Source organism: Carassius auratus, unplaced genomic scaffold (genome assembly GCF_003368295.1).
Source record: "Carassius auratus strain Wakin unplaced genomic scaffold, ASM336829v1 scaf_tig00216796, whole genome shotgun sequence".
NCBI lineage: Eukaryota > Metazoa > Chordata > Actinopteri > Cypriniformes > Cyprinidae > Carassius > Carassius auratus.
In genome coordinates, this window is record NW_020528741.1 from 42,021 (window position 1) to 66,739 (window position 24,719).

At 41.4% G+C, this 24,719-nt stretch overlaps 1 protein-coding gene across 1 annotated transcript; it reads right to left on the minus strand.

The window, feature by feature from the left end:
* Window positions 1–5,566: 5,566 nt before the first annotated feature.
* Window positions 5,567–24,346, minus strand: LOC113098983 (transcription factor 20-like). Its single transcript, XM_026264034.1, is given in 7 exon segments — window positions 5,567–6,607; window positions 6,685–6,769; window positions 7,589–7,638; window positions 7,755–7,848; window positions 7,972–11,797; window positions 11,799–15,813; window positions 23,973–24,346. Coding segments are annotated over 5 exon segments (7,119 nt in total). The 5' UTR covers window positions 14,891–15,813; window positions 23,973–24,346; the 3' UTR covers window positions 5,567–6,607; window positions 6,685–6,712.
* Window positions 24,347–24,719: the final 373 nt, after the last annotated feature.

Below are 24,719 nucleotides of genomic sequence, written 5' to 3' on the forward strand. Positions count from 1 at the left end.
AAGCAATACGAAATACCTCTAGTTTTGTTTTCCTCCAGCTGCGCTCCATTTTTCGGGCTGCTCTCTTTAGGGTGCGAGTATGCTCATTATACCATGGTGTCAAACTGTTTTCCTTAACCTTGCTTAAGCGTAAAGGAGCAACTGTATTTAAAGTGCTAGAAAAGAGAGAGTCCATAGTTTCTGTTACTTCATCAGGTTGTTCTGAGGTTTTGGATATGCTAAGGAATTTGGATACATCAGGAAGATAACTTAAAAAGCAGTCTTTTGTGGTAGAAGTGATGGTCTTAGTCTATAACAATACATACAATCATGGAAAACCGTTTCTCTTTGCATACAAAAAGGGCAATCAGAGCTAATCTCAGGATTCACCACAGAAATAAAAGCATTGACAGCTATTACTCCATGAAAAAGTCTCCATTGAATATCACCCCCTCTCTTGGGTAACAGTGGCTTATTTAGTGCTCTTCATTCTGGTCTACAATCCATGGTTGTAGAGCGTCCTCAGGCGACCATTAATTTTACATCGGAATACACTACCTGTTATTAACGGAAAATGTTAAATTATCCACCAAATTATAATCATTTTTGTAAGTTAACAAGGATGCCACCTCAGTAAATTAGTCCAATATTAAACTGAGTTATTGCCTTCATAACATATTTTAATATAAATAATGTAGGAAACGTTAAAACAGAAATAATAAATTTGTAAACTTCATCTCTCATTCAAACTCGCTCGCTCTCGCAGTACCGTGCTGAACTGTCAAGTAATGTTCGTTTGACTGCCTGGGGCTCGAGGATATAGAGCCATCAACTTTTTTTGAGCAAGCATTGATTATGCGTGACACAGTCTCAATTTGCGGGATGCATGAATTGGGCTGTAAACGCTGTGCACGCACGCGCTACGCGGGACGGGTGGTCACCCTACTTCAGTGTCTGTTGTGAGAGAGTTCAAAACACAGCAGTTTGTGATATCTGGTTCACGAACGAATCATTCGATATAACCAGATTTTTTTGAACCAGTTCACCAAATTGAATTGAATCGTTTAAAATGGTTTGCGTTACAATTGTGTAGATCTATGTATGCACATGTACTCTTTGATCCTTGATACTGTGTTGGACTTGAGTTCGTATCCCTCTAAAGCAATATTAAGAATTTTTATATTTGTTGAAAAAATGAGATCATTAATCATTACAATGTGGAACATGGAAGGTATTAATTCATCCATTTTTGTTTACAAAACTAAAACCTCAGGCTTTAGAAAAAACATTTCAGACATGGACATAATAATATTACAGGAAAAATTGCGCACAACTGATGAAGTCACTCTTTGTCCTCCATGATACTGCGAAATATTTTTATCCTCTAGAAAACATGAAAAAAAAAAAACATGTGGAGGAGATTCGGGAGGCATCATAATCTGGCACAAACGAAAAGACAAATACATCCAAATAATTACAAAAGAAGAATCACATATCCGCCTCAAAATCAACAAGCACCTTTCCCAAACCACTAAAGATGTTTTCTTATGCGCTCTCTATATTCCTCCATCTGAAAAGAAAAAGCAGAAAAACAAAGTAAACTTGAATGTTATTTGTCCTTAAACAGAGACTACACAACTGCAGGATATCTGAGAAGAGTGAAGAAGACGAGGTTCAGACTGAGCAGTCATCCTCTGACTGTAGAGATGGACAGATCTCCACAGAACTGACCTCTGACCTCACTGTGATCACAGACACACACCTCAGCAGCGGACGAGAACTGTGAAGAAATCAGAAACACATTCTACACCAAATCTGAAATACTTTTCCCTGACTTCAAAACGTTAAACAAGAAAACACAGTATTTATAAGGTGAAAAACAAGACTGTATCTTACTAGCAGCACGATACACTGATGCCTGTCACCAAAAGAGGGAGGAGTCAACTAATGAGTGATGCAATGATCCCATGATGCTGGTCTGAGTAAATGAACACATGAACTTCATCTCAGAGCTGACACACACAACACTTACTTTGACATAACAAATAAAATCAGCTCCGAAACCTGAAAGAACTTCACAACAACCTATCAAATTAAAATGCGGTTTAACTTGACTTTTCTGTTATATTTATATTATTGATTAACTGATTTTTTAAGGAATATCATACAACCAAGGTATTTTAAAATTAATTTATATGGTTCTGTTGTACAACCTCTTGCTTAACAATAAAAATTTAATTTGATTACATTTTAAAGAATAGTTTTATTAATTTCATGAGACAACACTTTTTATGATAAATTTGTATTGAATCATTAAAAAACAGAATTAAAAAATTAAAATTCAAAAAAGCATTTAGGGAAAAATAAAATGCTTTTCCTGAGTGCCTAAATTAAGTTATCTTACTCTGTGGAGCTTAACTGTGAACAAAGTTATGTTTATATTTATTCTCAAGGTTCAACAAACATCTTTATTTCTCCATTAATGGTAAATGAATATCGAGATCAGGTAAAGAATATTGTGATATTTGTGGCGATATCGTTCAGCCTAACGTGATGGTGTTCAGTGTCAGTGCTGTGAGAGGATGAGAAGTGCTTCCTGAGGTCAGACGAGGACAACACTGCTCCATCCATGATCTCAGTGACCAACAGAGCAGTACAGGACACTGATGTGAACACAGGGGAACCGATCTCAAAATCACATCAGTGCACAGGAAACACATCAAAGTTTAATAAGACTTTCAAGGTTTTTCTGATAAAAGGCACATGTATAGTGTGAAGTGCCAAGCCCAGAAAGATCATTTAGCTTTATGAATGCTTAAGCACACACTTTTAGTTAATATTCTCATCTTCAACTGCTGTCAGCTAAAGTGTGTGTGTTTACTGGCATTACCTGAAATAAAGACAAGAGAGTCAAGAAGAATCTCTCCAGCAGAGGGCGCCCTCTCTCTCTCTCTCTCTCTCTCTCTCTCTCACACACACACACACACACTGCTCAGAGGACAAAGGACTGAAGATGAATGCTATTCCCACTTAATAAATTTATTAGAAAAGCTGGCTCAAATGTCAGTAAAAACCAGGTACTTTAAGAGGATCTCCAGAAAGCAGCAGACAGTGCTCAGCCCCAGAGACTCCAGCTCCACACACAGATAACAGTGAACATTACTGTACAACACGGGTCTCCACACGGCTGGCAGGGAAGCTTCTAGTACGCCTCGGAGGAGCTCAGTTAGTGCTTCAGCTGCGTTTCATTAGGGTTGAACCCAGTTTGGAGATCCCTGCAGTGTAGTATGTAATTCTGTATACCGTCCTGAGCACTTAGGTCTACTTCCACGCTGTTTTGAACCAATCATCTGAACCTACATGATCATGTGAGTAATGACTCTAGAGCTGCAGGAAGATGACGTCATCATGACCAATTACCTGAAGACACACACACACACACACACACTTCAGATTAACAGACAGCAACAGTCTTGCTCTTCCAAAAGACCTCAGACCTTCACCAGTGATGCCAAAGACAAATAGAAAACCATTTGATGTTTAAGACCCTCTAAGACAGAATGACTGATAAAACATCTCAGATATATTTAAATGAAAACACACGGCTACTTCTGAATGTCTGCCAATGGAGAAAGATCAGCCAGACGACGTGGCAGTGATCAAAACTACCCCGGATTCTCCTTCAGCTCTTATACATACAGTATTGTTCAAAATAATAGCAGTACAATGTGACTAACCAGAATAATCAAGGTTTTTCGTATATTTTTTTATTGCTACGTGGCAAACAAGTTACCAGTAGGTTCAGTAGATTGTCAGAAAACAAATGAGACCCAGCATTCATGATATGCACGCTCTTAAGGCTGTGCAATTGGCCAATTAGTTGAAAGGGGTGTGTTCAAAAAAATAGCAGTGTGGCATTCAATCACTGAGGTCATCAATTTTGTGAAGAAACAGGTGTGAATCAGGTGGCCCCTATTTAAGGATGAAGCCAACACTTGTTGAACATGCATTTGAAAGCTGAGGAAAATGGGTCGTTCAAGACATTGTTCAGAAGAACAGCGTACTTTGATTAAAAAGTTGATTAGAGAGGGGAAAACCTATAAAGAGGTGCAAAAAATGATAGGCTGTTCAGCTAAAATGATCTCCAATGCCTTAAAATGGAGAGCAAAACCAGAGAGACGTGGAAGAAAACGGAAGACAACCATCAAAATGGATAGAAGAATAACCAGAATGGCAAAGGCTCAGCCAATGATCACCTCCAGGATGATCAAAGACAGTCTGGAGTTACCTGTAAGTACTGTGACAGTTAGAAGACGTCTGTGTGAAGCTAATCTATTTTCAAGAATCCCCCGCAAAGTCCCTCTGTTAAAAAAAGGCATGTGCAGAAGAGGTTACAATTTGCCAAAGAACACATCAACTGGCCTAAAGAGAAATGGAGGAACATTTTGTGGACTGATGAGAGTAAAATTGTTCTTTTTGGGTCCAAGGGCCACAGGCAGTTTGTGAGACGACCCCCAAACTCTGAATTCAAGCCACAGTACACAGTGAAGACAGTGAAGCATGGAGGTGCAAGCATCATGATATGGGCATGTTTCTCCTACTATGGTGTTGGGCCTATTTATCGCATACCAGGGATCATGGATCAGTTTGCATATGTTAAAATACTTGAAGAGGTCATGTTGCCCTATGCTGAAGAGGACATGCCCTTGAAATGGTTGTTTCAACAAGACAATGACCCAAAACACACTAGTAAACGGGCAAAGTCTTGGTTCCAAACCAACAAAAATTAATGTTATGGAGTGGCCAGCCCAATCTCCAGACCTTAATCCAATTGAGAACTTGTGGGGTGATATCAAAAATGCTGTTTCTGAAGCAAAACCAAGAAATGTGAATGAATTGTGGAATGTTGTTAAAGAATCATGGAGTGGAATAACAGCTGAGAGGTGCCACAAGTTGGTTAACTCCATGCCACCCAGATGTCAAGCAGTTTTAAAAAACTGTGGTCATACAACTAAATATTAGTTTAGTGATTCACGGGATTGCTAAATCCCAGAAAAAAAAAAATGTTTGTACAAAATAGTTTTGAGTTTGTACAGTCAAAGGTAGACACTGCTATTTTTTTGAACACACCCCTTTCAACTAATTGCCCAATTGCACAGCCTTAAGAGAGTGCATATCATGAATGCTGGGTCTTGTTTGTTTTCTGAGAATCTACTGAACCTACTGGTAACTTGTTTGCCACGTAGCAATAAAAAAATATACGAAAAACCTTGATTATTCTGGTTAGTCACATTGTACTGCTATTATTTTGAACAATACTGTATATATATATAATAAAAACTTATAGTAAGCAGCAGTTATTCAATTCTGAAATTAGAATAAAACATGTTGTTAGGTAGCAATGTCATTCTGAACCAACTCCAATGTGTAGAACATCCCCAAATGAGCATATTTGATAGATTGTTCAGTGTTTGCAGGTATGAGCAGGTCACAGAACACAGAACAGCATGTGTGTCATATACTGCAAACACAGTACGAGAAGAGAAGAACAGCCAGAGAGAGACACAGCAATGAGAAACACCAGAGATTCTCCGTTGTATAACTGTATTCATGAGTCAGAAGCATATCGACAGTTTTCTAGTACATGTTTTCATATGGTGATTCTTTTCTTTAAATGACAGCGATTGTTCTGTCGATGGGAGTTTTTCACTCATGCCTGAATGTTTGTCAAAAGAAGGACAGATCAGCTCCTTCACAAGCGTACGGTAAACCCAGCGCAGCTCCTGATGCAGTCCATCTGTACGCTTTATTCCGGTCAAAAATAAGCCATGTGCATTTGGTTGTCCTTTCCCTCATCTATGGAGGTGGAAAATAAGAACACTTATCAAACAAGCAAACCTCATTCACACACAAACAGGCACACCTTCGAAGGCAATACATCTGCATCTCCATGACAACAACGTCTCTGTGGAAACTGGACTTCCATTCCACACACTGATGATGATGATGATGATGATGTCATCGAGTGCGTTCAGTGATGTCATAACGGCTGGTCCTCCGTCAGATTAGTGATACGGACAATCCATCAAACGCTCAGAATTCTGTCTCAATCTAAGTGTAAAATACTGATTAAAACAATAGTGATGTTTAAAATAATGATAATACGAGATATGATAAAATACTACATATAACTGGTGTAAATACACTGCCTCCCTCTCTCTCTTCTTTCCACATGGTCCCCTGCTCTCATTCAGTTCTCTTGTTCCCAATGCAGAGCTCCACCACACAGTTTGTGCTAGAATGAATGAACAAAGATAACAGATGACAACGGTGGACTCAAAAGTCAAAGTCATCTCTGTGAACTGAATCCGTGTTTCGAAAGGCAGTTAGGGTTTCTTCATCTCAGAGGAAGGTCTTCTGCTCCGATCCTTTCCTCCTGTGGCGGTGACACATTTCCCCACAGCACAGGTGATAAATGAAAACCTCTTTCATAGCAGTTTTACTGTTCTTTAGAGAAAGTCTTTGAACTTTACATTCCTAAATGTATCCATTGGTCACCATGGAAACTCCATCTGGAAGCATGATGGCGTCCCTCTTGGGCTGGATCTCACACAGTCAGGCGTGATCTCTGCTGGAGCGAAGCACACGCTTGTCATTACAGAGGTCAAAGAGCAGCATCAGAACCTGCAGAAAGAGCACACTCACGTCTGATCTGTGCGGGACGAGTGTGTGTTCATCCTCTCTCTGACTGCTCCAGATACGCCGCCCCAGGCTTGCCAATTCTGTTGCTCTGTTGAAACAGAACACATGTGAACACAACCACACACAACTAGCAGAAAACATCTACCTATGGAAGAGGCAATAATAACAGAATCTGTCATGTCAAGCACTGTAGAACTTCATACACTATGAACTATGAAGTTTTAGAAAGCTATAGAACACACTTTCACATTTCATGTAAATCTGACTCTGACTGTAAGCAAACACTGCTGTGCCCACAGACTGCTAGAGCTTAGCATTTAACTAAAAATTATCAATATACAATCATTTAAAAACATTTACTTCCACATATTTGAGCACTGGAATAGGAGAGGTTTTACTCTAGTTAATAGGTTTAAAAACCCAGTTCATCAGCCACACAGCAACATGTAACTGCATCACACTTCATGACAAGCTTAATGTGTCGCCATAGAAATAAGAATGTGCTGTTATCTTTAAAAAAACAGTCACACCTAGGCCTCTACATATTTAAACTCAAGTGTAAAGCGGTTCATTTAATGTGTTCCCTTCCTTAGCTTTAGCAAATGTTTGCTCCTTTTGCAATAGTTTGAGTCCCTGATGAATCTCAAAATCATAGTAACTGATGGGAAGATTTCAAATGTGCAGAAAATGCTGGAAACCCAAAGAATGTGCAGGATTTTTCTGAAGAACAGTGTGTAGGCAGACTGCTGACAACAAACAGGGACTCATTGAGAACTATCACAAAACAGACAAACAAGAAGATACACACCAGCAGAAGAACCAAGAGGATGAAACTTCTCATCAGGATCATGTATATCTTGGTGCTTCTTAACATTTCCATATTAGATGTGAAGTCTTATTCTCTTACCTTGTGCTTTGGACACCTCAGAGAAAAGTTGTCTTCATTTAGGGAGCAACCTAGAATGAGGTTAAAACCGAAAGATTTAGCTCTGAACGGCACTTGTTTGATCACAAATATTCATGTGGATTTTGCTTTAATAGAACCAGTGCAAGCCGAGGTGGTCACGACTGACCTGCTTCTATGGCACAGAGGTAGTGGTAGCTCAGCGTGCAGCCTTTACTGTAGCAGCCAAGTGTGGAGCCCACCATCTCACAATGAGAGCAGCTCTGAAGAGTGCAAATGTCAGAAATATTACAAATAAAACAAACAAGAATTTCTGTATACTTAACATAAGTCACTTATTTCCACACAATACAGCAAGCCAACAAACTGCAGCACTTTCCACTTACTGTATCTCTGGCACCATCTAGTGCCTCCTGAAGGCCATACAGTCTCCCATTGACCAGGTACACACCACTGGTCCAAACGATGCAGCCCTCATGCACCCACAGCTCCTCGGGGTCCAGAGGCACAAGTGGGAGCTGGGCCATTTGGGCCACTGGATCCAGAGAGTCCAGGCTGGGTGGGGGAGGCTGGAAGGGCAGAGATGCTTTGCTGTTGATGGGGACAGTTCGAGGTAAATGCTCATTGGACTTATGTCTGCGTTTGAAGCGTGGATGGGATGTCAGTTTTCTGTGTTGGGGCCTTTGTTGTGTATTTTCAACATTCAACTGCTTCAAAACAATTTCACCATCCAGTTCTTGAGCTTTTGATGTGCCCAGCCCGCTTGTCAGTTCTCCAGCCAGATCCCAGGTGTGAGCCGTTACCTTTGAGGGGGAGCTGCTCATCTTAACATTCTGGAAAGGCATTTCTTCACCCATGCTGGGAGAGACAGTGCCAATGGTGGTGGCTGGGGATGTTGAGTTTGTCGCCTGACTTACTGTGCAATCACTATCTGTAGATGACTTGATATTCTGAGAGTCCTGTAATCTTGTATCCTGGGGAGTAGTTTCTATTGGAACAGATGTCATACTGAAACCTGTTGTAGATGCCCCATGGTTGGACGAGGTTTGTCGGACTTGAGGTTGATTCTTAGGGAGCTTGGCCGCATACTCAGCTGGGTAAAAAGGACCATAAAGATCCCCAAGATGTTTGTAGTTGGCCCATTTCTGGCAAAGGCAGCATAGGAGGCGACCAGTATGTCCAGTCTCTGATATCACAGGCCCTGGCAGAACATATTCAGATGTAGGAAGTGTCTTCCCTGACTGCAGGGCAGAATCAACAGGCTCTGAAACCCAGTTTTCTTTTGTTCTTTCATTATCATTTCTCACATGCTGAGATGACGGAGGAGTATTTAATTGGCCATCAACCCCTAAGTGACCAGTCTTGCCTCCACCTTTTGATTTTTCATCATCTGCGTTAATGATTGTACAGACAGCCCCAATCTCTGCTATCTTTTTCTCCACATGTATGTAAGGAGTAAATAAGTTACTCCTGGCATCTGATAATATTCCACATGGGCTGATATTTCCCCTGCTGCTTGCTTGGGTGTCCAGCTTCTCTTTGGAAGCCATCCCTCTTCTTCTCTTTCTCTGATCGGCAGGAGTCTCATTGCCCTCTTTCCCCTTTTTCGGTCTATGTCTGACAGGCTTCACATCTAACTCCGGCTGGGTCTCCTCGCTCTCTACATCCACTTTTACCACCTGGGTTTGAGCAGGAGGTGACAAAGATGGACAGGGTTTCTGGTCCGGTGGTGTTGATACTTGGGGCACTTCACTTGCAGTGTCTGGGATTGGGACAGACTGAGGTTCAGCTGTGGGTGAGGGAACAGAGTCCACAGGTATGCTTGCTGCTGTATTCTGAATTTGTGCTTGGGCACGTTTCTGCTTATTCACACTGCCCACTGGGCGACCTTTTTTCTTACCTGATGGAAAATAACCTTTGGGGACAGTGTTTTCTGATGTTTTAGTATCTGAACTGGTTGACCTGAGAGAAGTCATCTGGTGCTGAGAAGCTCGGGACAGAAGGTGGTGCCCAGGGCTCTGACTGTGGCCAGTGGTGGTCCCATAGTAATCCCCACCTGGGTAATCATCAAAGCCCATGCCAGTCTCTTCTAGTTTCTGCCTCAGCAAGTTAGCAGCCGACTGCTCACCTCGACGGGTTTCCAGCTGTTGATAAGTGTTTGTGAACTGCTGTATGTCAGACAATGCAGAAGAAGATGGAGGAGGGGATCCCTGTACAGGACAAGGTAATGGAGGAGCTGGTGGAAGGGGTCCTAACAAAGTAAAATCATCCTTATCACTTTCACCCAATGATCCTGAAGATCCAGCAGCACCTAAAACAAAGTCAAAATCTTTTGGCAAACTCCTGAGGGCACTAGTGCTAGAAGCTGTTGTACCTGGTTTGAGGGTCTGAGAATCACAGGAGAATGCATCTTCAACTGTTCTGTATGGCATAAGATCATCTAAAGTAGGAGAATCATCAAGGTAAGATAAGCAGGTCTCCTCTCCTTGAGAAACACTAGAAAATGATGTACCACCCTCAGGGTCTGGTATGTCAGAGGCGTAATGAGATACTTCTGAAAAGTCCGATGCCACTTGACCATTGTTGAATTCATTTTTTTTTACACTGGGAGTAATTTTTCGCACAATTGCCTCAAGTTTTAAACCATGACCCTTTCTTGGGGAAATAAACTTTGCTTTGGATTGAGGAGGTGAATTAGCACCGTGTATAGAATGTTGTGTTTTAGGAGATGACAATTTTGTTTGAGTATCAGTACTGCCAGAACCATTGTTGGTTGCAAGTTTCGAATCAGAGTGGGATTGAGATAGTGGGGAGTGATAAGCTGATCCTGTTCGCTGACCTGGAACATCCTGATACTGCCTTTTAGCTGGAATAGGAGAAATAAAAGATCTAACTCTCCTTCTCATGATTAAAGGGTTGGTTTCAGCCGACGTTCCAGTTTTGGTTACTCTCTGCCCCTGCTGATTCCCTTGGGTAGTCTTACCAGTGTGCCCAGCAGGACTAACAGCATCAACCGGAGCCAGTGAGTGGAAAGATTTGGCATTGTTTTCTGCACTCTTATCTAAAATGTTCTCTTCTCCCAGTTTGGGGCCAGCATTTGTGACTGGTTGAGAACCAACATGCTCACAAGGGACTACAGTGGATTGTCCAGCCCCTTCTCTTTCAGGATAAGTATCCCACATTTTCATGTCAAAGTGTGAACTGGGATAAGAGTGCTGTGGAGATATGTGATGCTGACTAGGCAGAATATCAACTGAAGATTGAGATTTACACTTCTCTTCAGAAAGTCTCTGAGGAATGTGCCTATCTATACCTCTTAGCCTTTGTCTGTCAGGAGTCCAGTCGGGTCTTTCATGAGGAGGTAAACTCTGTGGAAACATATGTGACTTGTTAGAAGATGGTGTGGTTTTAGAATAGGCTGATACTGTGTGGAATGGATTATGAGGTGTAGGATGGGAGATCATTTTTTGTCCATCCATGGTGTCACTGAAACCATATGCTCTGAAACCGTCAACAGCTTGCGAGAATGACTGGTGTCTTGGTGGTGAGGACAAGGGATTTGAGGACATTTGCAAAAGATATGGCAAGTTGCTAGTGGTTTCTCTGTTGCCTTTGGCACTGCTGGGCTTTTCTGTATCGGAAACAACATCTACAGGGGGATGAAGGAGCTTATTAGATTCCTTACTGGGTGGGGTGCTGCAGTAACTATCGGTGTTCTGACCTGCAGTTTCTGTCTTTGATGAGTCCTCCAAGTTTTGTGCTTTCTTTGCTTTTGTTTCTTCCTTACAACATTCTTCTTCATTTGATCCAGAAGCAGAAAATGGCTGCTGAATGACTGAGGTCCCAGAGTGTACTCTCTCTCTTTCTGGTGTTGTTCGTCGAGAAGGGGACACATCACAGATGACTGAGCAGCGTCCTGAGGATGTCTGAGATTGAGTGTAACTGATAGGACCTACACCGCATGCCAATGGCTCAGCTTCCTGTAAAAGCAATTGTTCCACAGCAGAGGAAGATGTATCATATCTGGGTGGTTTTCTGTGCTGCAAAGAATAGTCAGCCAAGTTAATGTGCTCTGAGGGGGCTCCTGTTGTGAGATCTAAAGACTGCTGCAGGTGGGAGGACTGGTTGGGAGACAGACTGGTTTTGCCTTTTTCTAAAGAGATCCCATGAGTCACATTGGGCTTATGTGCTTCAGAATCCCAAGAGGGATGAGGGGCCTAAAACAATATCATTATCTGGTCCCTGATTTTGACTTGAATTTGGTGGTTTCCCAGAGGCCATTTGATTGAACTTGATATTAAGTCCACTCTTAAGTGTTTGAGAGCCCATTGCATGCGAACTCAAATTTTCAATCATACTGTAAGGCAGTCTAGTTTGATAACGGTGCTGGTATATATCTTGAGGTTGTTGGTGAACAATAGACGTTTGGTCAGGACGTCCATATCGTCTATCTAAGTGATGACCCTGGAGGACTTCTTGCAAAAGACTTGGAAATGATTGCTGAAACTGAGAACTGCTATCTTGACTCCTTGAGACGACAGCCCTCCCCCCTTCCATAGCAAAAACACCAATCTCCTTCCTGCCTATAGACCCATAGCTGGCCTGCAGCTGATGATAATTCTGGCATCTGTTTGTGCCCATACTACTCCCTAGTCCTAACTTTCCTTTGCTTTTTGCAGCATTATAGTGTACCTCGGGATTACTGTATTTAAATGACGCTAAGTGAGACTGAATTGAAGGTTGAGAGCTTTGGCCAAATTCTTGTTTAGGGGAAAAATGTTGTGACACATATGTTTCCATGCACATCTCCCCTTCTCCATTGTGATTTCTAGTCTCTCTTAAGACATTCACATCACGTTGGTCCTCGGGATTGCTATGTTTATTTGAGAAATGTGAAACACCATAATGTGGAGATCTGGCTCCTGTGTGCTTGCCAGATTCAGTATTCACTTCAGATCGAGCAGAGACAATAACTCCAACACCCCCAAAATTATGTTGCTCTGATAAATTCACATTTTTACTCGGTTTTTCAAAATGCTGTGCATCGGTCTCGGTTTCATCCTTTGTGGGAGGGACTGACCGTCTGTTCTCTGAATTCTCTCTGTCACAGGTAGGACCTGCATTTTCAACCTCACATTCTTCATCTTTTATCATTTTGATCTTCCGTCCCTTCATTCCACTTTCATTCTCATCACAAAGGTCTTTTTTTACCACGTAGTTTGGATGTGCTGAGTTAAGAGGAGATAGAGAAGCAGGGGGGTATACTGGTTGTTTTGGGCTGAGTTCTGCAGAAGGATGAACTGATGGTGGTGATGAGGAGGTGGCAATCATTGTTTCTTTTGTCTTTAATTGAGAATCTCTAGTGGATGGTTGTTTTGAAGCTGTTGAAATGACTCCAGTGTTGACCTGGAGATCCAATCCTTGTTGACTCTGTTCTGACGGCATCCGACTCTGTGATGATGGGAAGCTTTGTAGCTCAGATTCGTTGATTGTTCCCTTTCCCTGCCTAATTCTCTTGTGTTCTACTTGTTGTTGCCCTTTTGTTTCCAGCATCTCAGAACTCTCTTCATTCACCAAGGTCTGACCGCTGGCACTGGAATTACCAGATTTGTTTTGGTTGCCTGATAAAGACTGAGACCCTTGCTGCATCTGCAGGTGATGTGCACTGTCTCTGCTTTTCTTCAGGGGCAGCACAGTGTCTGTTAGAAGCATGTGCTGCACTGTATTAGGTAGATTTTCCACTTGAGAGGTCAGAGCATTGAGACTATTTAGACCAGGATCCTGCGAGAGTTTGTCATGAGGGTACAGGGAGCCATCTTCCTCTGGACCACCCTGAAGACCTAATCTCATTCGGTTCTGACCCATGGCAACATGACCGATGCCTGCACTGTGGTTCAAAACAGCCATTTTAGTTCCTATTCCACTACCACAACTACTGATGCTGCTATTTGAATTGGGAGTGGGGCTCAGCTGAGGTACGGCCTGCAGAAGATTTCCATGGCTTTGGCTGCTGTGAGCATTTGAAACAGAGGGGTTTGATGATGGCTGCAGATAAGTATTGGCACTGTTTCCTTCAGAACTCCCCATTAGTGGAGATGAAGAGGAGCTGCAGCTTGGAGACTGCACGCCAGATGGAGCAGGAGAGGGATTAGATATGGGACTGAAGTTTTGATGAATGTGAGCCTGCTGACTTTGGGAATGCATAGGTGATTTGGCAAGGTCTTGAGAGGGGTGAGGGGTAGGCAGAGCAGGGCTGGAGGACACAGAGGAATGGGGCTGTTTGGTGTGCAAGTGTCCTTGGTGCTGCATTTTGAGGGAGGGGTCATAACCTGCTCCGGTGCTGAGCTGAGAGGGACGCTGGGAATGGGGGGCATGCTTGTGAAGGGACTGAGATTGTGGTGAATATGCTGATGATGTGTAGCTTTGTCCCATATTCTCACAGCTGTTTGAAGCAGATGAACTTGTATGAGTATTTGGATTAGGCCGAGTGGGAGAGTTATTCATTTTGGCATCCGTGCTGCTGCTGCTTATGTCGTATCTTTGCGGTGGAGAGTTATACATTCCAGTAGAGCCTGAAGTTGCATTAAGTGGGGCATAGTGTCCAAACTGAGGGGGTATTCTGTTTCCAGAAAGCGTGTAATGCAGGGTCCGGTGATGCTGACCTTGGTGCAATCCTTGATGTGATGGATATTTATGACCATGCTGCCGTTGATGCATCTGAGCACCTGATTGTACTGAAGCGGTATGAGCCAGACTGTATTGCTGGGAAGGAGAAAAGGAACCAGGGCCACTGCTATTACTACTCCCAACTGCAGAGGCACTGCCGGAGCTGTAATCCATAGAGTAGGGAGAAATCATTCCAGAAGATGACCCTGAACCAGATAAGTGTTGGTACTGATGAGGTGCGTGTCCATCCATGTTTGAGTATCTAAATCCTGCACCATATGCAGCTCCGCCTCTCCTGCTTCTTTCTCGTCCACTCACTGAGAAATAATAATCCACACTGTCCTTACGGTAAGAGTTCCCTCCTCCACTGTGAGTGTTTCCCTGTGTCAGCTCTCCAGCTCCTCTTCTGGATCCATAGCCATGTATAGGGGGAGTGTGTAGAAGATGCTGTTGGCTCCGCAGGTGCTGACCATGGCTCTGCATGTTAGGTTGAGCTTGTTGCCTGGCCACATAATCCTCTGAGTTTCTGGGAGATATCTGAAGGTCTGAAGGGTGGGCTTGATACGGCGAACCAACAACACTTCCTGCCCGGCTAAACCCCGGATGAAGAGGGACTGGAGTGTTGGGAAAATTCTGCATTTTTGTGTTTACAGTTTTTCAAAAGCTGTTTTTAGCAATCTTTCTTTTCAAGAGGACCCAAATGGCAAACTGGAATGCTTAGTATTAGAAATCTACAAACACATCTGTAACATAAATGTAGAAGGCCCCAAACAATGTCATAACTGAGATTTAGAAAGCAAGGGGATCCAATTTGCTGCTCAAGTCAAAAAGTAAAAACAGTGTGAAGATGGGAAATGCAGCATCTGCACATTCATTCACAGAAATGGTATCACAAATGCTACTACGTGGTTTGGCACTAGATCAAAAGATGTCTGGAAAAAGATAATGATTGAAGGTTTAGTGTTATCACAAAATGTCTATTAGACAAGAGGTAAAAAATACTCCACCAAAAAAGCAACTCAAGTAAGTTTCATTAAGAGAATGTCAATATCTTGATACTGTAGTGTGAAACATCTTGCCATTTGGTAAATGTGCGAACGGATGTGGATAGCAGCCATGCAGTAGAATTATAATAGTTCAGTAACAGGTTTGCAAAAGACGAAAAAAAAAACAAATAAAAAAACTTTCTCTAGTTGGCACATGTATTCACTGACACTGAAATGGCTTGAGAAAGATCAATCCTTCAAAATCATGACTTTTTATCATATTTCCTGTGTAATAGGGATTTTCGGCACATGCTCAAGCCATGTTTCATTAAGATCTTCACCAACAAATATTTTCCAGCTGTATCCAAACATTTGTCATTTCCCATGTTAGTTATTCAGTCCAGCAAATGTGTTGTTTTCTTTGATCATCCAGTCCTTGCCCATTACAGTAAGGTATTTTTCAGTGTAGCTTGTCCTAGCATCATGTTTTCCATGGTCCGTGACATGCCTTCCAGTTGCTCTTTTAATCCTCTCAATATGATAGTGTCTTTCTTTCTCTGGAAACAGGAAGATGTTCTGAAAACAGAGAGAAAACTGTTAATATTATGCATAACTACATATTACTATTACTTTGTGTTATATTATATATTAACTGAGAACTCAGCTTTAGTGTTACATTCATATTTTTAACAACCAAATAACAACCCAACTACACTCAATTTGTCTGTAGTAAGTCTACAATTACATCCAAACATTTAAATGGCCATGAAATCCAAATCTTATTTTGTAAAATCTTAAGGGGATACTCCACCCAAAAATGCCATCCCAGATGTATATGACTGACTTTCTTCAGATCAACTCAAATCCATCCGACTGAGTCAAGATAAATCAATGTCTCCTAAAGTTAAACAATTGGTGTGTGTATATACTACTATAAAAAATATTTAGAAATATGATCCTAACTTCCAGCCAAGTCAGAGATGGGTATGGGTTAGTGATGTACGGGTCAGATTTTTTTCCAACCATGGGTCCTGGTTTTATGAAATGATTTGGCCCGCCCCAGCCCACCCGGCAAGTAAAGTAAAATCTCTTTACCCGCCCTGTGAATCGAGACATCATGGAAGTCACATTGCTACTTAGACCTTCGTATTATAACCTTATCAAGAAACCTAATCAAATATTAATATTACTACAAAAATATTGCACTAGTGATAATTAGTCTGTGAACAAATATTTTAGGTGAACGAATCGTTCTCGTTTATGTAATCCATTGATTCCTAGTTCTCGTTCACTGAAGTTCCTTCCTCCACTGCAGCGCACGAGTGTGTGGTGCTATTAGCAGCTCGTGAACAGCTCTGTGAACAGTTTCATCCTGCCTCAACCTCCAGCCAATAGCCTTCATGAGATGTGACGGAGCATGTGATTTGTTTTTTTATTATTTAATATACCTTTATTTAACCAGGAGGTCCTATATGTGTATATATATATATATATGTGTGTGTGTGTGTGTGTGTATATATATATATATATATACACACACACACACACATATACACACATATATATATATACACACACATATATATATATATATATATTATTATTTTAAAATTATTTAATAAATAATAATACAATTATTTATTATTATTAAGTTTTTAAAAGCCTCAGGAATCTTTTGCATGTGTTTAGAGTTAATTAGTTGATTCAGATGATTAGATTAATAACTCGTTTAGTGAACCTTTTCATGATATGCTAATTTTTTTAGATAGGAATTTTGGGTTTTCATGAGCTGTATGCCAAAATCATCAGTATTAAAACAATAAAAGACCTGAAATATTTCAGTTGGTGTGCAATGAATCTAAAATATATGAAAGTTTAATTTTTATCATTACATTATGGAAAATAATGAACTTTTATCAAAATATGCGAATTTTTTTTAGAAGTACCTGTATATACATATATATATATATATATATATATATAAAACACAATGAGACTCTTAAGAAAAACAAGAACATGTCTCCATCACAACACTCTTTACAGTAGTTTTAAATTTGTTGAAAGTAGTGAACCAATACGCCCTTCACTGAATGAGATCGAGAGCTCTTCTTGTTCAGGAACGAATTGAATGAACTGGTCCATCACTCTTTGGTGAATTAAATGATTGAGTCAGTGAGCCAAGCATGTAAATCTCGATCAGTAATCAGCAGACACAAAGCACAGTTATAGGTTCTGTGCAGATACGCTCGTTTTCATATCTAACATACAGAACATAACTCCACGTTTAATCCCCGATTTATTAATGTTAATATATTATAAATGAACTAACCAAACAATTAAAATGTTAATTATGCAAGAAAACCTTGTGCTTTGTTCTTCTGAACAACTTATTTAGACTATTTAATGTGATTATGCACACATTTTAATAAAGCCAAATTAGTTTTTGTCACAAGTAAATACGTTCGTTGACTTAAGACATAAACACATGTGACACTTTGTCGCCACCTGCTGGCGTATTTGTGTAATACGAAGAAATGGTCACCGAACGAATCAGTAGCTGTGTTTACATGGACCCTTCTAATCTGATCGTTATAGGACTAGAAGCATAATCAGAATAAAAAAGTCACATGTAAACACATCAGTCGGATTAAATTGGCTCGATCAGACTAAAATTTCAATCGGATTGTAAGGGGTGGTTTATTCCTTTTGTAATCCGAGTGAGAGGACATGTAAACACTTGATCGGATTGAAAACCGAAACTGGAAAGTACTGCATATGCGCAGTGACGTAGAAATAGCGTAATGACGTATGAAAAAGCTGTTCTTCCTGGTGAATAAAGTGTCATAAGTAAGTGTCCTGTCATTATAAATCTCCCCTTTCACTCAGTGTATGTGAAGTGGAGCAGGACCATATCCCACCAGTCCTTGTTTAAGACTCTCATCAACAGACGACTAGTTTTGAGTGCGGGAAGAGGCACTTTTACTACTTTTTTGTTGCTTAAGTGAAGTAAAGCAGCACAACAGTTCATGTGCTGGTCATCACCTAATTAGGAGTTTGATCAATATAACTATATATAACTGCGGCAGCAGCGGTAAACTCTGTATATTCATGCATTCTGCACGTCAAGAGTAAATCTGATCAGAAGCTTGTGACATGTACACGCACACATCAACCTTATCACTTTATTCAGCGTTCATGTAGACACTACATTCGGAATCATCAATCAGAATGAATTCATTCCGATGGAAGCAAAAAGCGAACTGAAAATGAACAACTCTCTTGAAAGAATCAATTTCCACCACTAAATTGAATGCAATATAAACAGATTTTTTACATTTTGTTTTTATGACCCGACCCACAAATAAACTTCCTATTTCTTTACCCACCCCGCACTGACCCACGCATCACTAGTATGGGAATTTTTTTTTCATTTTCTTGCTGATCATAAAGCCCTGAACTATTGAGCCCTGGAATTATTTTACCTGACACAGGTGAATTACTACTATAGAATATTACGCATGCATGACTGAACGCATCACTCCCCGACACGACTCTCGAGTCACATTAAAGATTCGTTTAAAATGAACGGATAGTTCAAGAACGACACATCACTAATTGCTACTCAAAACTCATTTCCAGGGGGGTCCACTGGTATTCCGGTATTTTGTTTAAAGCGCTATATAAATAAAAGGTGACTATACCAGGGGTAAAATACAAACCGCAGACTTGGCAACACTACAGTGTGCTGGCTTGATGCTTCCTCTGAACACTTAGATGTGTTGGACTTGAAGCAGCGCTGGTTAGATCGATCGGTGTGACATCGAAGTACTGCGAGAGCTAGAAGAGAGCAGACACCGATCGATCTTCAAGTCCAGTCGAACACACATCTTTACTCTTATCTGATATCTTATTTTTAATCTGAGTGCAATCACAGCCTCTGCAACAAAAATATTGTGTTTTATTTTTTTAATATTGCGATATTATCACAATACAAATGAATAATTTAGCCCTAATTTCTAAGAGGCACAAAATGACTGGAAAAGTGTATAGAATTAAAAAAACATGAAGTGTGTGTGATGTTCTGACCATAAAGAGTCGTTTGAATCCACAATTAACGGTCTGGTTTATACACCTGTAACTTAAGAGTAGAAATCTGAAAGAAATAAAGATTTAAATTTTACTGTGATAATTATCAATATCGACAGATATGAACTGTTCTTGTGATTTTTTTGGCCCAAGTTGAAATGATTTTACATGAGTCCACTGCACAATAACATACTGCAACTTTCAAAACAGTGCAAGAAGTAAAAACTTTACACTGAGGTACACACACATGCTCATCATCATCATCATCATGTCTATGGATGGTTCACTAGCACTATTTCTTCATACTGTAGTGATACACGATGAACTAAAGATGTAGTAAAACCACCAGACAGTGTGTCACGGTCATTCAGTGTGCACTGCTGTAAACCAATCACAAGATGATGCAGCTTTGCTAAGAAACTCCCATCAAAAGATGGACAGAGACAATCACACTGGACCTGACAGAAACACCACCAGGAGAAATACCAAATCTGTGGTTTCACCTGCTAATACTGGTTCATATGTGATGGATCAGCTAATCAACTCAAAACACCTGCAAAGGTTTCTTGAGCTTTCAAAATGGTCTCTCAGTTTGGTTCACTGGGCTACAAAATCATGGGTAATACTGCTGATCTGACAGATGTCCAGAAGACAATCACTGACACCCTTCACAAGGAGGGTAAGACACAAACATTCATTGCCAAAGAAGCTGGCTGTTCACAGAGTGCTGTATCCAAGCACGTTAACAGAGAGTTGAGTGGAAGGGAAAAGTGTGGAAGAAAAAGATGCACAACCAACCGAGAGAACCACAGGATTGAGGATTGTCAAGAAAACTGGATTCAAGAATATTAGTGAACTTCACAAGAATTTACTGAACCACAGACAACATCAGCGGTGTATTACCTGGGCTAAGATAAGAGGAACTGGACTGTTGTCCAGTGGTCTAAAGTCCTCTTTTCAGATGAGAGCAAGTTTTGCATTTCATTTGGAAACCAATGTCCCAGAGTCTGGAGGAAGGGTGGAGAAGCTCAATAGCTCAAGTTGCTTGAAGTCCAGTGTTAAGTTTCCACAGTCTGTGATGATTTGGGGTGCGATGTCATCTGCTGGTGTTGGTCCATTGTGTTTTTTGAAAACCAAAGTCACGGCACCCGTTTACCAAGAAACTGTGGAGCACTTCATGCTTCCTTCTGCTGACCAGCTTTTGGAAGATGCCGATTTCATTTTCCAGCAGGATTTGGCACCTGCCCACACTGCCAAAAGCACCAAAAGTTGGTTAAATGACCATGGTGTTGGTGTGCTTGACTGGCCAGCAAACTCTCCAGACCTGAACCCCAGAGATAATCTATGGGCTATTGTCAAGAGGAAGATGAAAAACAAGAGACCAAACAATGAGATGAGCTGAAGGCCACTGTCAGAGAAACCTGTGCTTCAGACCACCTCAGCAGAGCCACAAACTGATCACCTCCATGCCACGCCGAACTGAGACAGTAATTAAAGCTAAACGAGCCCCTACCAAGTATTGAGTACATGTACAGTAAATGAACAAACTTTCCAGAAGATCAACAATTAACTAAAAATTGTAATTTTTTTATTGGTTTTATGAAGTATTCTAATTTGTTGAGATAGGGTTAGGGTTAGGACTTCATTTGAACAACTTTAAAGAAGATTTTCTCAATATTTAGATTTGTTTTGCTCCCTCAGATTTCAGATTTTCAAATATTGTCCTACTAACAAACCATACATCAATGGAAAGATTATTTATTCAGCTTTCAGATGACGTAAAGATGGTTTTGTGCTGCAGGGTCAGATATATAATCTGGATTATTTTCATTGGACTTCTGCTCTGGAGAGAACTGATTAAATGATATATCTGAAGCAGTGTGTGTGTAATAAGTGTGTCTGTAATCACTGGTGATGTTGTGATGGTCCTTGTCAAACATACGGTTTCCCTCATTCAGACTCAAAGCTCTTCTCTACATGTTATGATGAAGCGTCGTTCAATCAGAACAGTGGCCATTCATTCACAGAGGAACATATTCATAAGAGGAGCAAACGTTTTAAAAAGTACCGTCATGCCTCCTTTAAAATTGAGTCCACTATTCCCACACAGATACGCTACAAGCTGTTAGAAATGAAGAGCACATGATGTCTGGTGTAAAGGCCGGGTCCTGATGAAAACCAGTTGAGAACCACTGATAAATGCCTCAGTGGTAGTATATATATATATATATATATATATATATTAGTCGTAATATAAAAAAAATATATAATAAAATGGATTTCATAATTCCCTAAATATGTACAACTGTAATGGTGAGGTTTTTACTGACATCCCCTGATCACGGTGAATGTTTACACTCAATTTATAGGTTCTGTTTCCGTTGGACTGAAGCAGCGATTAATCCTGTTTCAAAGTACTATCAACTAGTGCTGTGCGATTAATCGAAATTGAATCGAATGCGATTATGGAGTCTACAGGGTCAGGTCAATAGATAGGGAAATTAAAACTAAAGAAAAACGTTATGTAACTTAAGCTTTGAAAAGACAGACAGCGAACAAAAAATATAATTTACAAGAGCTGCGTCACAATGCTTATCAAGAGCATCTCTTATTGCATGTTCGCTATTCCTCATTCAGAGAACGCACACACAGCCGGGGGGCGTCGGTCTGGGGGTAAAACCAGTACTGATTACCAGGACCCCAAAGGAAGAGAGGGCCCTTGAAAAGTCTAGAATATATATTTTCGGGGGGAGGGAGGGGGGTGGTCATTAGGACTGGGATCTTGTGTAGCGCCCTGCAAACAGACTGTGTCTCTGAATGCTTCTCATTCTCGTTCACACTCTCTGCACTCACGCAGTCTGTTTCGTAACGCTCGGTTATATTCCCTGCACCGCACCTCTCCACGAGCACATCTGGCCGTATAGATGAGACTCGACGCACGCGCACAACCTGCGTCACCTCGCGCCTGGCTCCACGTTTAAAACGAATGTAAATTCAGTCTAATTGCTTGCTAATTTCACTTGGATGAAATGAAACATTCAGCACAATTTCCACTTGTTCTTAAAATCCCAAATACAGTGTAACATGTAATATTTTATTAATTGACTAAAGAAATGCAGTTCCTTATTTATATAAAAAATAAAATTTCCAGTGAAATTCAGTATGTTAATTCTATAAAATTAGTTATACCATTATCATCTTGTCTGCTGAAAAAAAAGATGGCTCCTTATTATTATTATCCTTGTTATTGGTCAAACTGCTCTGGATGTTTTAGGCATTATTAAAATCCTGGCCGGGACGTGTCCCGTATGAACGATGCATATGGTCACCCTGTTTCATTGAAAATGCTGAATCATTCAGAAACAAACTATGTTTACTAAATCACTGATTGTGTTGAATCGGAATCATTCTGGTGTTTTTGATGCTGCACTAGTTATGTTTTGTCACTTAAGTTTTAATCACGTAATGTGTCCGGTTGGGAAGTCAAATTCTCCAGCCATTTTTCATTAAACGTGCATTCAAACTAGCTAGGAGGCTAGTCAGCTAACTAGCATGCATTAACTACAGCGGAGGTCTGTCTGTCCAGTGATTGTCCACTGTGTCCATCAGACTGGAGACATCTCTTCAAGTAATGGGACTGAAAATATTTAAGACCCATCGAATCTGAATTTGAGACGTTCTAAGACTCTTTAAGGACCCGCGGTAACCCTGTTTTAGTTAGAAGCGCCATCACTGCAGTTCACTGTATGGAAGAAAACAGCGTAAATACTGGGTTTACAAACATAAAAACAGAATGTGTGACGTTTATGAAGTCTGACAGTATAAAAGAGAGTTTGGCCCAGTATTCTAGGGACGTGCTAGTCTTCAGAGACTGTGAGGAATTCTCTCTGAGAGACAGATGTAGGGATGGGTGTTTAATTAGCAGAGGCTTTAATGAGGGTCCCAGGCACTTTAATGAGTTCATTACTCATGTGGACTCGTGTCTATTGTCTCTCACACAATAGTGTTTAGAGTTTATTACTGCAGTCTTACAGAGTCAAAGTAGTTCTGAACTGATCTGTTAACTAAACAACACACTGGAAATGACGCTCACAGTGTGTGTGTGTGTGTGTGTGTGTGTGTGTGTGTGTGTGTGTGATCTTCACTGATTCGGTTAGTTTACTCTGGCATCATTACTGAAATAGTGACAACAACAACAACAACAACAAAAACAACAACGACGACGACGACGGTGATGATGATGAGTCTGCAGTGATACTGTGAGCATGTAATGTTATGTGTGTGTTCAGGAGAATAAATCACAATCTGTTGTTAATAATGATGGAGCTCCGACATGATGTTGACTCAGAACCATCTAGAACTCAAAGCACCTCCATCACAGCAGCACATTAGCATTAGCTCTTTAGCATGGCTCAGATTCGGCAGAAACACTGGGCTCACAGCCCCAACGCGCTCGTTTATCGACGCGTCGGAAAGACGCGAGCGAGCGCGACACGCTTCGACGCTCATGCAGTCAAAGGAGATAAACACGATCGTGAGGAGAAATCACGAACACGGTGACACACACACGCACTCACGATCCACGCTGGAAACGGACAAGAACGACACGTTCAGATCAACACAAACGTATGATAATGTGATGTTTTTACCGGACAGGCCCGTCCGATCTCCCCGGGCTCGAGTCCCGCGCTCCGCCGCTCCGCCTGCACCGACCCGCGGCTCACAGCCACCTCACCGAACCGAGCGGGCCTTGGTATTCCGCGAGCACGAGCTCGTTTCTCTTCTGCTGGCTTTTTTCTCTTTTTTTCTTTTGTCTTTCTCGCGTCAGAAAACGAACGAGAGGAGCTCGAGCGTTCCACGCGCTCCCGCCCCCCTCACGCGCGCACCGCATCCATCACGCACACGCGTCAGACGCGACGCGCGCGATCGAGCGGGAAGCGCGCGCTCTCACTTGTTGACAGGAGTGGATGGATCTGATCTGGAAGAGAACATTAAGCTGCATGTGGGCGAGTAACACAGTTCTGTAGTGTTCATCGAGTGTGCTTGGACTAGTGTGCTTTAGTCCTAACAATACTGTTAGCTGATTTAAGGCGTATATGTGAGGGCGTCATGGGCTGCTGATTGGCTCTTGAGGTTGTTCGGACGGGCCGGTAACGGATGTCGTGTTCCGGTCACGTCGATCAGATTAACGGTTCATTTTATAAACTGCTCCCCCCCCCCGCCCCCCGCTCCACAGTAACCCCGCCCCCCCCGCTCGCGCTCCGATCCGCTCCTACGGAGAAGCGCGGCTATTTCCATCACGGTTACCATAGCAACTGAATCACAGCGGCCTGAGTGCAGATCATTTATAGGCCACACATTAACAGACATCCGCGCGCCATACAACAATAATATCA